Genomic DNA, 13,223 nt, shown 5'->3' with positions numbered 1-13,223 from the left:
TAATTAAGAGATTCTGTACGTCACTATGGATGAGGGCTGTCGTTAAATGCCATTAATGTAAATGGAAAAAATGTAAATGTTTGCCATGAAGGAAAATGACTAGCAGATGTTTGTCACATGATGTAGGAACATACAAACGCTTATCTTTAACTTGACAGATTTTGTACACAGGCACTAAATCAGTAATATAAATCTTCATACAAAAGTATGGAAACTATTTAAAAAAAATAAATATAGTTAATACATTTTTATTAACATTTACGATTGTGGATAAAAATGAAAAGAGGATAATTCAGTTTTTACGTAAATACAGTTATTGTAGCATTAATCAGAAACATAAATAAATAAATAAATAAATAAATAAATAAATAAATAAATATCCTGTATGGACATATCATTCCCCTAATTTTTTGAGTCACCCATCTGCAGTATATAGTCTACCAAAATGACACCAAGCTGGCTTCATGATTTATTTGCCCATGGGCTTCAGGGTTCTTAATTGATCCTTGCTCCAATTTTGGATCTTAAATGCATACAGCTTAGTGTCTGTGTAGAGATCTTGAGCATGTGCAGAGTCTTTATGAGTTTTGGTTTTATCTGGTTTTCTTCTTTCTCCTCAAAACATCCCAGTAGACAGAATGGGTTAAGTTTGGTGCTGTAAGATGGACTCTGATCCCATTTATAGTTTATAATACAGTCCAGGATCTCTAAGTAGATAAGGTTTACTATCTAATCGAGGAGATTATGCATTTCTGCCCTTACTGCCCAGCATGTAGAAGTATATCTCTTGTGATTTCACAATGCAGTACACGCCTTTGACCAGCAGACGTCGCCCTGGTGTGATGTGGAGCACAATGCTTGTTAGGGCACTAAGGTAGGGCGATTGAAACACAGCCCTTACAGTCAGCTGACTGTGAGAACACATGACACAAAAACCGTCCACATCACATGCGTTTAAAGCCGCACTAACTTCCACATTCAGATTAACTCTGTTTTATTTAGAGACCAACACAACCGACAAGTTGCTGTATCGCAACACTTAAATCCTCAGCAATTAATCTGTCCAAACTGCACAAATCTCATTTCCGGAAAAGGTGATTTCCGGGAATTTCTCCGTCGGATTCGGTGAGTATTTAAAAGTACAGAGCAAAACATGCCGAAAAACAACAAAGGTAGTTGTTTTTCTCTGAACTAGTTTATTTTTTTTTAGCAACAGCAAGATTAATAAGATTAATTCTGCACATAATCATCAGTTTTTAGACAAACAAAGGTGACTTCCTTTTTTTTTTTTTTTTTTTTTGACTGCATTCTGTTATGATTTTTATTTCATTTTCATTGCAGTGGCAGCGGGATTCGAACCCATGACCTTCTGATCAGTAGCCCAACGCCTTAGCCACTAACTGTATTGTTAGATACCAAAAGGTAGAATGTTTGGTTGAGCTGAAGGTGTTTATGATGCTCAATAACACATTTAATAGTAAGTTAGAGGGATGTCTTGTATTGTAATGTAACGATTAACGAATAAACGATTGTGCAGCCAAAATACTATAAAGTGTGTAACTTAATACTGCGATACAAAGTGCAAAACTCTAAACACTGTGCTTACAATATTATCATTTAACTTCCAGAGGACGATGAGTACTCTTAAAAAAAAAAAGTACTGTAAAATTGTCATTGGTTGTAAGGCAATAAAATGCCTCGTTTATATAATTTTATAATATGTTATAAAATATATTAATTTTATAACTCCTCTTTTTTTTTATTTTTATTTTAAATTTTTTTTTTTAGTTCATTCAGACTGTTTTGACGATCCTTACCATGGTGAAAACCAACTAAAATAAACCTTTAGTGTCACTGATCAAGCGTTGATGAAGCGTTTTGTAAAATGTTCCTGAACCTGGAAAAAAGTGCCAGTCTTAACACCTGGCAAGACGCAATGCTTGGTTGGAATGAAAACCTGCACCCACGCTGGTCCTTTCTGGAAAAGATTGAACAAAAACCCATATAAATCCCATGATAGTCCTTTCCAGAAGATAACACCTCTACAATGGATTGTGTTAAAATGAAGAAATCCAATAGACTCGTTAAACCAAGTCATATGTCATGTCTAACTGCTAAGAAAACAATGTCTTGTCCTCCCAAACGTCTCATTTGTTTGAATAGCCGTTTACTCGGGAAGGTCCTGCCTTTGTGTGAATTTCAGTTATGCAGACTTGTTCTTGGCTCACATGGAGTCATCAGGTGAGGAGTCACAAGGTGTCAGTAGCCCCGCCCACAACTCTCAAAGCAAGCGCTTCTTAAGTCTAGACCAGCAACGTTTTGGTGCTACTTAAGAACCACTTTTCCTGGTTCAGAGCCGGTGCTTTGGCTGTCGAAAAAGAAAGAACTGGTTCTAAATTAGGCTCCGAACCAGCACTCAAACTGCCTCGGTGGAAAAGGGGCAATTATGAACTGCAGCTTCTTGTTTTTCATATTAGGACAAATGCATTAATCTCTGGTAATTCTGGCACAGCAATAACCCAGTTTATTTCAGCCATTTTGCATGTTTACAGAAGAAACTGATGCCAGTGCATGAAGGTGTTAGTTGATTGTGACACAAATGATTTAGAATTTGTGATTTTTGTGTATATTTTATGTAAGTAAAGCCCTTTCGCTGACTACTTTTATTTTTGATGCTTTCTTTCAGGCATGCAGCATACAGTGGTTATTTTTTTGCTGGCGTTCTCCTCTGTCACCCAGGCTTTGGACAATGGGCTGATGAGGACTCCACCCATGGGCTGGCTGGCATGGGAACGATATCGCTGTGACATTGACTGTGATAATGATCCTAAGAACTGCATTAGGTAAGTATAGGTTCAAAATGCATTCTACTCTCAAACCTAGAAAAGACACACAGAATTTATATGTACAGTGGTGGAAAGAATTATTTGATCCTCTGCAGATTTTGTAAGTTTACCCCCTTATCATGAAATTAAGTGTCTACATTTTTTATGGTAGGTTTATTTTAACAGAGAGCGATATTCATTCATTCATTCTCTACCGCTTATCCGAACTACCTCGGGTCACGGGGAGCCTGTACCTATCTCAGGCGTCATCGGGCATCAAGGCAGGATACACCCTGGACGGAGTGCCAACCCATCGCAGGGCACACACACACACTCTCATTCACTCACACAATCACACACTACGGACAATTTTCCAGAGATGCCAATCAACCTACCATGCATGTCTTTGGACCGGGGGAGGAAACCCGAGTACCCGGAGGAAACCCCAGAGGCACGGGGAGAACATGCAAACTCCACACACACAAGGCGGAGGCGGGAATCGAACCCCAACCATGGAGGTGTGAGGCGAACGTGCTAACCATTAAGCCACCGTGTTCCCCAGAGAGCGATATTATATCACCAAAAAAAAGCATTAATAAAAGCTTATAAATGAATTAGCATTTGAACGAAATAAGTATTTGATGCCATACCAACCAGCAGATGTGTATAAAAGATACTGGTCATAGAATCAATCTCTTCCATTCAAACCTCAACACATGGGCAAGACCAAAGAGCTGTCAAAGGACCACTGGGACAAGATTGTAGACCTGCACAAGACTGGAAAGGGCTACAAGACCATCAGCAAGAAGCTTGGTGAGAGAGCTTTTTGGTTGCAATAATTCAAAAATGGAAGAAATACAAGATAAGTCAGTTGCCCTCAGCCTGGAGCTCCATGCAAGATCTCACCTCATGGGGTAAGGATGATCCTGAGAAAGGTGAGTGATCAGCCCAGAATTACATGGCCATCAACCCGACTTGCCATGTTTAACAGTGTGGTTGGTGTCCTTGAGGTCATATTCAGCAATTCTCTGCCTCCAAAAATGGCAGTGAAAACATTCTGCTTTGGGGCTGTTTCTTGGGGCTGTGACAAGGGAACATGAAGACATCACAGCATTGAGGGTCTGATGAACAGGCCATGACCTAGAATCTTGGATGGGAACCTTTTGGCCTCAGCCAGGACACTGAAGATGGGTCATGGATGGGTCTTTCAGCATGACATTGACCCAAAATATATGTCCAAGGGAACAAAGGAGTGACCAAAAAGAAGCACATTACGATCCTGGAGTGGCCTAGTCAGTCTCCTGATCTTAATCCTATGGAACATCTGTGAAAAGTATCTCTGAAGAGGAGTAGAGCAAAATCACTCCTGAGATGTGTGCCAACCTGGTGACCAACCACAAGAAATATCTGACCTCTGTGATTGCCAACAAGGATTTCTCCACCAAGTGCTCAGTCATGGTTTGAGGATCAAATACAAATTAATTTATAACCTTTTATTTATTGTTTTTTTTTTTTTTCTGGATTTTTTTGTTCATATTCTGTTTCGCTCTGTTAAAATAACCCTAACACTAACAAATAAACTTACATTTAACATGAAAGTGTCTTTCGCTTTTGTGATAAACCATATACAGTACCGTAGTAACGGAATTACTGTATGATCAACGATAGAAGAACGAGAAACAAAATATTATTGCAGACATTGGCTCTGAAATTCAGCTCTCCTGTGATTTACAACAAAGACAAAACACTGTTATACAAATATATAATAACCTGACCAGCACACCGGGGGTTACAGACATAATATACAGACATTTGAGCTTGCTCTGACCTTGATTGGTAAACACACACACGTCAGTGAAGATTAGTGGATGTATTTATTTATTTTATTTTAATGCACTTTTGAGTTCTCAATGTATAGTTGTATAATTGTAGCTAAATAAATTAGTTAGCATTATACTAATCAACTGAAGGTAGCTTTATTTCTGTGGCAGCTACAGTAAGATCACTGGGTTTCAGTGGCATTGGGTGTAATTGCTGTGATGGTGTCTGGTCAAGTTAAGCAGATCTACTGGTAAATGGCTAGACGACTGAGTCAGAGCATCTCCGATACGGCCGTGAACTGCTGAACCGACTACATGGACGTTTTAAGCACTTTTGGTATTTATGATCTACTGCACCGCAGGAAGACCTTACAAGACCTGTTCTTATGCAGCTGCAATGACCCAGTCGTATAGTCACTAATTGGCTTGTGTCAGTCACTCAGATCTTAATACTTTCCCATTTTTCCTGCTTCCAACACATCACCATTGAGAACTGACAGTTCGTTTACTGTCTAATGCGTCCCACTTCATGACAAGTGCTTTTGTAATAAGGTTATTGTTAACATCAGCTTTTTTGTTTGTTTGTTGTGTTTGTTTAGTGAAGTGCTGTTCAGGGACATGGCAGACCGACTTGCTGAGGACGGCTGGAGGGAGCTCGGTTACGTCTATATTAACATTGATGACTGCTGGGCATCAAAGAAAAGGGACGCACAAGGACGACTGCAGGCAGATCCAAAGAGGCACTGTAACACTAACATATGCTATTTCATTAATAATGATTTGTTTTATAAATAACATTTAATGATTTTAGTCCACCATTTTAAATTGTATTGCATACCGTCATTGTATGTATACGTCTTATTTTATTAATATTATGGAAGAAGAAGAAGAAGAAATGGAAAACAATTCATACATGAATCAGTGTAAAGCGCTTAGTGTGGGCAGTCGGGTCCATAATTTTGCACTTGTCTACCACTAGAATGAGTTGAAAGCAAGCAATCAAGATGTTATTGTTTCAATTCAACAGAATTAACAAAAGTATTAGATTATCCTTTTTTTTTGTTTTTTCTTTTTTTTGGAATTCATTTCTGTTCATTTTCACAGGTTCAAAAGTAATCGGACAAGCATTTAATTTAAAAATGAATCATCAAAAATAATTCATATGATACAAATCCTTTGCAGTCAATGACAGCCTGATGTCTGGACCCCATGGATATCATTTAAATGCTAAGTTTCTGCTCTTGAGATACTTTGCTAGAGTTTTGTGTCCACCTTCAGATGCTGCATGATGTCTGCCAAAAAACCTTCTTTAAAAAGAATCTTTTTTTTAACTAATCTGGCCTTTCTGTACTCAAGTGTTGTCAGCATTTTGCATCTTAAAGTAAAACCTCATTATTTACATCCGAGAAGAGATTTCTTGATTGTAGACTTTGACAATGATCTGCCTTCCTCCTGAAGAGTGTTCCTGACTTGGCTAGGTGTTGTGAAGGGGTTTTTCTTCACCAAGGAAAGATTTCTGTGACCATCCACTTTAGTTTTCTTCTGTAGTCTTACAGGACTTTTGGTGTTACTGAGCTCAACTGCATTCCTTTTGTTTTAAATATTGTTAATTTGGCCACTGTTAAATATTGTTAATTTGGGGGCACGGTGGCTTAGTGGTTAGCACGTTCGCCTCACACCTCCAGGGTTGGGGGTTCGATTCCCGCCTCCACCTTGTGTGTGTGTGTGGAGTTTGCATGTTCTCCCCGTGCCTCGGGGGTTTCCTCCAGGTACTCCGGTTTCCTCCCCCGGTCTAAAGACATGCATGGTAGGTTGATTGGCATCTCTGGAAAATTGTCCGTAGTGCGTGATTGTGTGAGTGAATGAGAGTGTGTGTGTGCCCTGCGATGGGTTGGCACTCCGTCCAGGGTGTATCCTGTCTTGATGCCCGATGATGCCTGAGATAGGCACAGGCTCCCCGTGACCCGAGGTAGTTCGGATAAGCGGTAGAAGATGAATGAATGAATGAATGAATGGCCACTGTTAAAGATCCTTGTATCACTCTGATAGGTCTGTTTTGTCCTTTCAGCCTGTTGATGGCCTCCTTCAGTTGCATAGACATCACTTTGGATGGCATATTGAGTTCTCAAGAACAGCTACTAAATGCAACAACACTTCAGTTCAACACTTAGAATCAATGCCAGACTGCTAAATTTGTTATGAAATACAAGGGAATACTGTCCAATTACTTTTGACCCTAGTAGAATGAATTTTGATGAGGGGAAAAAAGCCATTCCTACGTAGCATATCCGTGCTTGGACAGAGCACAGCATCAGTTATGATACACCACACTTGGTGGCAGCTTGGCAATGCTGGGGCTTGAACCCTGACCACAACAACCCAGAGCCTTAAACACTACAGAGGCAAAATTAAAATGAAATGAATCCTTGGATATTGTCTGTGTGTATAGTTTTATTTAACATGAGTTATGTGTGTGGTTTGCCCAAACAGGTTCCCAGGTGGCATTGCTAAACTGGCACGCTATGTTCATGACCGTGGGCTGAAGCTGGGTATATACGGTGATTTGGGTACTTATACCTGTGCAGGATACCCCGGGACGACCCTGGATAAAATAGAGATCGATGCTCAGACCTTTGCTGATTGGGAAGTCGACATGCTTAAGCTTGATGGCTGCTACTCTAATTCCTCTGACCAAGAGCAGGGTGAGAGATGGTTATTTTGGAAAGATTCAGATATCCATATGGAAAAGTGAGGGTACTAAAAATGATCAGTCCATATTCGTATATGTTACTATTATTTATAAGTTCATTTTCTAGTTTTGGTTGAAAGTGTTATGAATTTTTGGTCATCATTAAAAGACCGATTATGACCTTTCATGTATCTCCTCATCCCTGCTAATGATACGAAGGTGGTTCCAGGGTTTGGTAAAGGAAAATGTATTTTTTTTAGACAAGGTTCCTAAGAAAGAAGTATAAAAAGTAATATAAATTATATTTTGATGTTCTAAAACCGCATCACATGACAGGATAAGAAGAAAGCTATGAAACATCACACAAGTGATTGTATAATATCTAAATGTCTAACCTTGTCAATCATATGAATAATTGATTCTGTTTAACAGGCTACCCACGTATGTCAAAAGCCCTCAATGCCACCGGCCGTCCGATCGGCTTTTCCTGCAGCTGGCCTGCGTACCAGGGAGGGCTTCCTCCTAAAGTGAGTGAAATGCTGATTAATTTATTTAATGAAGTAATTTCCAAGTAAGTTCCAGTGTACACAACCAGCCAAGTTAAACCCATTGAGCAAAGCGTATAAAATGTGATCTCTAAAGTCCACAGTGTATCTCCTCTTTGTTAGATAAATTACACTCTGCTTGGTGAGATCTGTAACCTGTGGCGTAATTACGGTGATATCGAGGACTCGTGGGACAGCATCCTGAGCATTGTGGATTGGTTTACAGAAAACCAGGATGTCCTGCAGCCTGCTGCTGGACCAGGACGCTGGAATGACCCTGACATGGTAGGATTATTGTTTCGCACATTAAAGCACCTAATCCAGAGCAATTTACAGAGACGCCAGATCTACCCTCATGCTAGTACAAATAGCTCAGCGTTTAGGAACCCTATCATACTAAATGCATGTTAGAAAGGAATTTATTACTCTATTAATTTGTAATTCAGAGGTAGGTCTTCAGTGTCCATTTGTAGTTGACTCTGTACTGTACAAACAACCAGGGAAGTTCATTGCACCAACTGGGAGGCAGCATAAAGGAGACTGATACAGTTGTGCTCAAAAGTTTGCATACCTTGGGAAAATTTGCAAGATGTCCTGATGCAAAACAAATGTATTGTATTTCTTATAGGACTCAAGTTAATATGCAAGGCATAACAGAATGGCACAGTCATCTAACAAAACATGACAAAAAAGAAACTAAGGAAATAATCACCGTTCAAAATCTTGCTTAGTTTTTAATATCAGTTAGTTGCCCCCTTTAGCACTAATGATGGCATGCAGTCTTTTGTAATAATTTTGTATGAGGTCCTTAATTCTCTCAGGTTATAAAGCTACCTGTTCTTGGCAAAATGCCTCCAGTTCCTGTAGATTTTTTGGTGGTCTTTCACAATCTTTTCAGCACTTTTGAGATCTTGCCAAAGTGGCTCAATAATCTTGAGGTCAAGACATTGTAATGGTCACTCTAGAAACTCTAGAAACTAGAAAGGAGGGTCAACCTTGCCTTCAGTGTTGTAATGTAACGGAGTAAAAATACTTCGCTATTGTACTTAAGTAGAAATGTCACGTATCTGTACTTTACTTCGCTATTTAAATTTATGTCAACTTTCACTTTTACTCCACTACATTTCCTATATAAAATGTATACTTTTACTCCGTTATATTTCCACTAAGCGTCTTCGTTACTCGTAACGATTTATAAAATAAAATCAGAAGAAATGTGTGTGACTGCAATAAGGGAGGTTTGGTGAATCACTGCTCCTAGATTGCATTACACAGCTCCACACGCTCTACGGAGAAGCACAGGGACGCGCAGCGTGCACACGCAGTCAGAGCTGGAGGCGTTTATCTATAACGTTAATCGGCAGAAAGCCGCAAATACGGCAACCAAAAGCAGTGAAACGTCACTATTCTTATTACCAGAGTTGTAGCACAAACAAAATATTAATGCAAACAATCCATTCAATACTAAATAAAAATAACATTTATTGATTTGGTCTTTGTCTTGTGAATATTTGTTTATTAATGACTGCATTCATTGGACACACTGTTTGTAGAGAACGCACACATACATGAACTGATCTGATTCAAGACTGACATCATTACATCATAAAATTTTGGTGTCCACTTTTGCCATTTAATAATCCCATAACTTTTGGCTTACTATGTAGTCATATAATATATAATATAAAACTCTTCTTGTTTTAAATTCTCACTGAGGGCTAAAACCCCCTAAAGATGAAATCCTAGAACCGCCCCTGATCTTATGCCTACTGAAAATCACTGAAATTTTACTTTTTACTTTTACTTCAAATACTTAAGTACATTAAATATCAGAAAATGACTTTTGATACTTAAGTACATTAAATATCAGATACTTTAAGACTTTTACTTGAGTAATATTCTAAAAGGTGACTTTCACTTCTACCAAAGACTTTTTTCTAGTACGATACTTGTACTTTTACTCAAGTATTGCTTTCTAGTACTATATACAACACTGCTTGCCTTTTGCTTTGGTTCATTGTAATGTTAGAACATCCGAGAGCGTCCCATGCTTAGCTTTTGTGTAATGCATATTGTCTGCCAGTATTTTCCAATAACATGCTGCATTCATCTTGCCATCAATTTTTACTAACTTCCTTGTGCCATTGGAGCTCACACAGCCTCAAAACATAAGGGATCCACCACCATGCTTTACAGTGGAGATGTACTTTTCACCGTAGGTCTTATTGACTCCTCTCCAAACATGTGTTTATGGTTATGATTATAAAGTTCAATTTTGGTCTCCCTACTCCACATGACTCAGGGCCTTTTTCTGGCATGGGTACATTAAGCTTTCTCCTGGCAACTCGACCATGCAGGTCATCTGTGTTCAATACCTCCTAATTGTGCTCCTTGAAACAACAACAGTTTATTCCAGAGCAGCCTGTATTTCTCTCGAAGATTTTTGTGGGTTTTTCTTTGCGTCCCTGTGCAGAGAGAATGGGCTAGAATCCACATGTCTGCAGGTTCTGAGCGTGTCCATGTCAGGTTGCATTTGATGCCAAAATCAGATGGTGTGATCTGTGATTTCCCTAAGAAGATCAAATGGAGATGCATGGACAGTAGTATAACACAGCTCAGGCTTCCTGGAATTTGAACTGCCATCCACATCATGTCTGTCTGAAATGCTTTGATCCGTGTACAGTAGACACACTAACACGGGTGTCCAATCTTATCTGCAAAGGGCTGGTGTGGGTCCAGGCTTTCATTCCAATCCAGATCATCTGATTAAACAGGTGGCTCATTGGTATGAAAACCTGCACTCAACACCAGCCCTTTGTGGATAAGATTGGACATCGCTGTGCTAAAACAATACTTAACAAAGTAAAGCAGATCTACTAAAAAACATAAACTTACCTTACCAAGAAAATAACTGATAATAAACCTCTAAGCACACAGACAGAGAGTCTTGGACTTAAATATCTCTTGCATAATGTCTAAATTCATCAGCAATGTGACTACAACAAACGATTAATGAACAAGTATCTTTATAGCTATTATGTTTTTACTGTCAGTTAGCTTAAGTGCCAACGCTAATGGTGTAAATTCGTATGGAATCTTACATTTTGCAGCTGGTCATAGGAGATTTTGGCCTCAGCATGGAGCAGTCTCGTTCTCAAATGGCGCTGTGGGCAATAATGGCAGCTCCCCTATTCATGTCTAATGACCTGCGAACCCTAAGCAGTGGGGCACAGGCTATACTGCAGAACAAAGCCGTCATCAGCATTAACCAGGACCCGTTGGGCATCCAAGGAAAACGCCTGAGAAAGGTAATTACTGTGGTATAGAAAGCGAGTTGATGATACTACATACTACAAACCATCACTCTTGTTTGAACCATTTCTTCTGTTTTTCTCCTTCTCTCAGGAGAGCAGTGGTATAGAGGTGTTCATGCGTCCTCTATCTAATAACGCAAGCGCTTTGGTGTTCTTCAGCAGAAGAACAGATATGCCGTACCGCTATCCGACGTCTCTGAAGGCGCTCAACTACGCATCTGGCAGTTATAATGTAAGTGCTGTGTTTGTGTGTTTGTTTGATAAACTCTCAGAAATCTGATGCAATTTTGGGGGTTTTTACACCTGGTCACTTCATGCGTTTTCTGTGATCCGATAGCTATCCGATCGTAAAAAAGACCAGGTGTAAATGCCCTCCGAAACGGTTTCCAGACGGATATAAATCCGATCGCTCAAACGAATTCAGGAGGTGGTCTGGGACGCATTTCAGATGAAACTGCGCTATACTCCTCCCAAACGGAAGTACGTCACTCGCAGGTGACTCGCGAGTCGTGCATCGCGCCAGAAACAAATGTTTTCCCACCTGTTCTGGCTCCCATCTTTCACCCAGGTGTCTCGTTTGGCCTTAAAATGCACTGCTGCCGAGAATGCGAAAATGCAGCAAACAGTAAATGCTGTTTTTTGTAGCAACTGCATACACCAAAGCGTGTTACATGTCAATTACGCCGGAAATGAGGTAAAATATATTAGCATTTTGGGCGGGAGTAGAAAGATCGGATCGATATCCGATTCGCCGAGACGCGTTTATGTGGCCTAATGTAAATGGAACAGTTTTAACAAATCAGACATCTATCGGATCAGAGAAAACGCATGAAGTGACCTGGTGTAAAAAGGCCCAAAGTTTCACCAGAAGAGTTCTGTTCGTCTATTACACTGCTATTGTATGTTCTTAATTCACGTTTTAGTGAAGTAATAGCTGTACAATTTTCTCTCTTAGGTCTATGATGTGTTCATGCAGAAGCCCATGCCTACACTGAAGGACACCACAGGTTTTGTTGTCTCCATCAATCCCTCTGGCGTGGTCATGTGGTATGTTGCTCCAGCTGAGTGGCAGGAACGGCCCAAATTCTTTCAAGCCAATCGCAAATCCGATCCTTTCATCGTGTAAATAATCTTGGGTTTTATCCAAACCTGGTGCCGCCATCATGACTTTTTTTTTTTTCCCTCGTGTAGGCTAAAAGACAGAAAGATTATTTGAATGTATAAAATGAAATGTTTCTTTTTTCTTTTCTTATTGTCTGCATTTCTATGAAAAATTAAGGGGGGCACTGGAAATACACTAGACGTCTGTAATTTGTAACAGACATTGACAGAATGAAGTAAACAGAAACCAGCCTATATTCAGCAGGCTTTTTTGATCAGGATAAACGACTTCAGGTTCTCAGTGAGAAATGGGAACTTTTAATTAGCTTTCACTTAATGCTCAGGGACGCTGGGACTGTTTACAATCAGCATGTATGAAGTTATAATAGTTGGAATAAATCAGATGTCTTTCTTCACACATCCCAGTCTATTCGATGTTGAGCGGCAGCTTGGCAGTGCTGGGGCTTGAACATCTGACCTGTAACCCAGAGCCTTAATCATTCAGCTACCGCTGCCTCTCTTGTGAATAATGTGGGCATGAATTTTACTTGTTTGCTTTTATGGGATGAAATGTAAAACTGTTTTATTTAGATACGTGGTGCAGTAGATTGTTTTCTTCAGTAATTAGGTCTTGTATCTAAACACATACTATGGAAATCAGTTTATTTAAAAATGGTTTATTTAAAAATTATGTTTTTGATTAAAATTCTGATCTTCTCATAGCTTGCTGAATTTTATTAACCAAAACTCTATATCAGATTTACACACTATTGTTGCACCATTTAAGTTTCTACATGATGTTTGGAATCCTGTAGTCCAATGCAACCACATCCATGCTTAATATAACTTAAAATCGTAGCAACATGAGCAGTTCATTAATGGTACTGTTAATAGACAATAAAGACAATATAGTCTTTTTTTTGTGCCTG

The 13,223-nt window shown here is 39.4% G+C and overlaps 1 protein-coding gene across 1 annotated transcript; it reads left to right on the top strand.

Moving 5' to 3' along the window:
* The first annotated feature begins 916 nt into the window (after positions 1 to 916).
* On the top strand, positions 917 to 13,210 carry naga (N-acetylgalactosaminidase, alpha). Its single transcript, XM_060889860.1, has 9 exons — positions 917 to 1,125; positions 2,687 to 2,843; positions 5,245 to 5,385; positions 7,136 to 7,347; positions 7,767 to 7,861; positions 8,003 to 8,164; positions 10,990 to 11,187; positions 11,285 to 11,425; positions 12,149 to 13,210. The coding sequence occupies exons 2-9, from the start codon at positions 2,689 to 2,691 to the stop codon at positions 12,317 to 12,319; spliced, it is 1,275 nt and encodes a 424-aa protein (XP_060745843.1). The 5' UTR covers positions 917 to 1,125; positions 2,687 to 2,688; the 3' UTR covers positions 12,320 to 13,210.
* The last annotated feature ends 13 nt before the right edge of the window (positions 13,211 to 13,223 follow it).

The sequence above is a fragment of the Tachysurus vachellii genome, chromosome 16 (assembly GCF_030014155.1).
Source record: "Tachysurus vachellii isolate PV-2020 chromosome 16, HZAU_Pvac_v1, whole genome shotgun sequence".
NCBI classification, from domain to species: Eukaryota; Metazoa; Chordata; class Actinopteri; order Siluriformes; family Bagridae; genus Tachysurus; species Tachysurus vachellii.
This window is presented reverse-complemented; position numbering and strand designations above follow the sequence as displayed.

Excerpts from the sequence above, each read along its gene's own strand:
- naga (XM_060889860.1), top strand. The coding sequence starts at position 2,689 with ATGCAGCATACAGTGGTTATTTTTTTGCTGGCGTTCTCCTCTGTCACC. Across the intron at positions 2,844-5,244 it reads GATCCTAAGAACTGCATTAG|TGAAGTGCTGTTCAGGGACA; the intron begins GTAAGTATAGGT and ends GTGTTTGTTTAG. Across the intron at positions 7,348-7,766 it reads TTCCTCTGACCAAGAGCAGG|GCTACCCACGTATGTCAAAA; the intron begins GTGAGAGATGGT and ends TCTGTTTAACAG.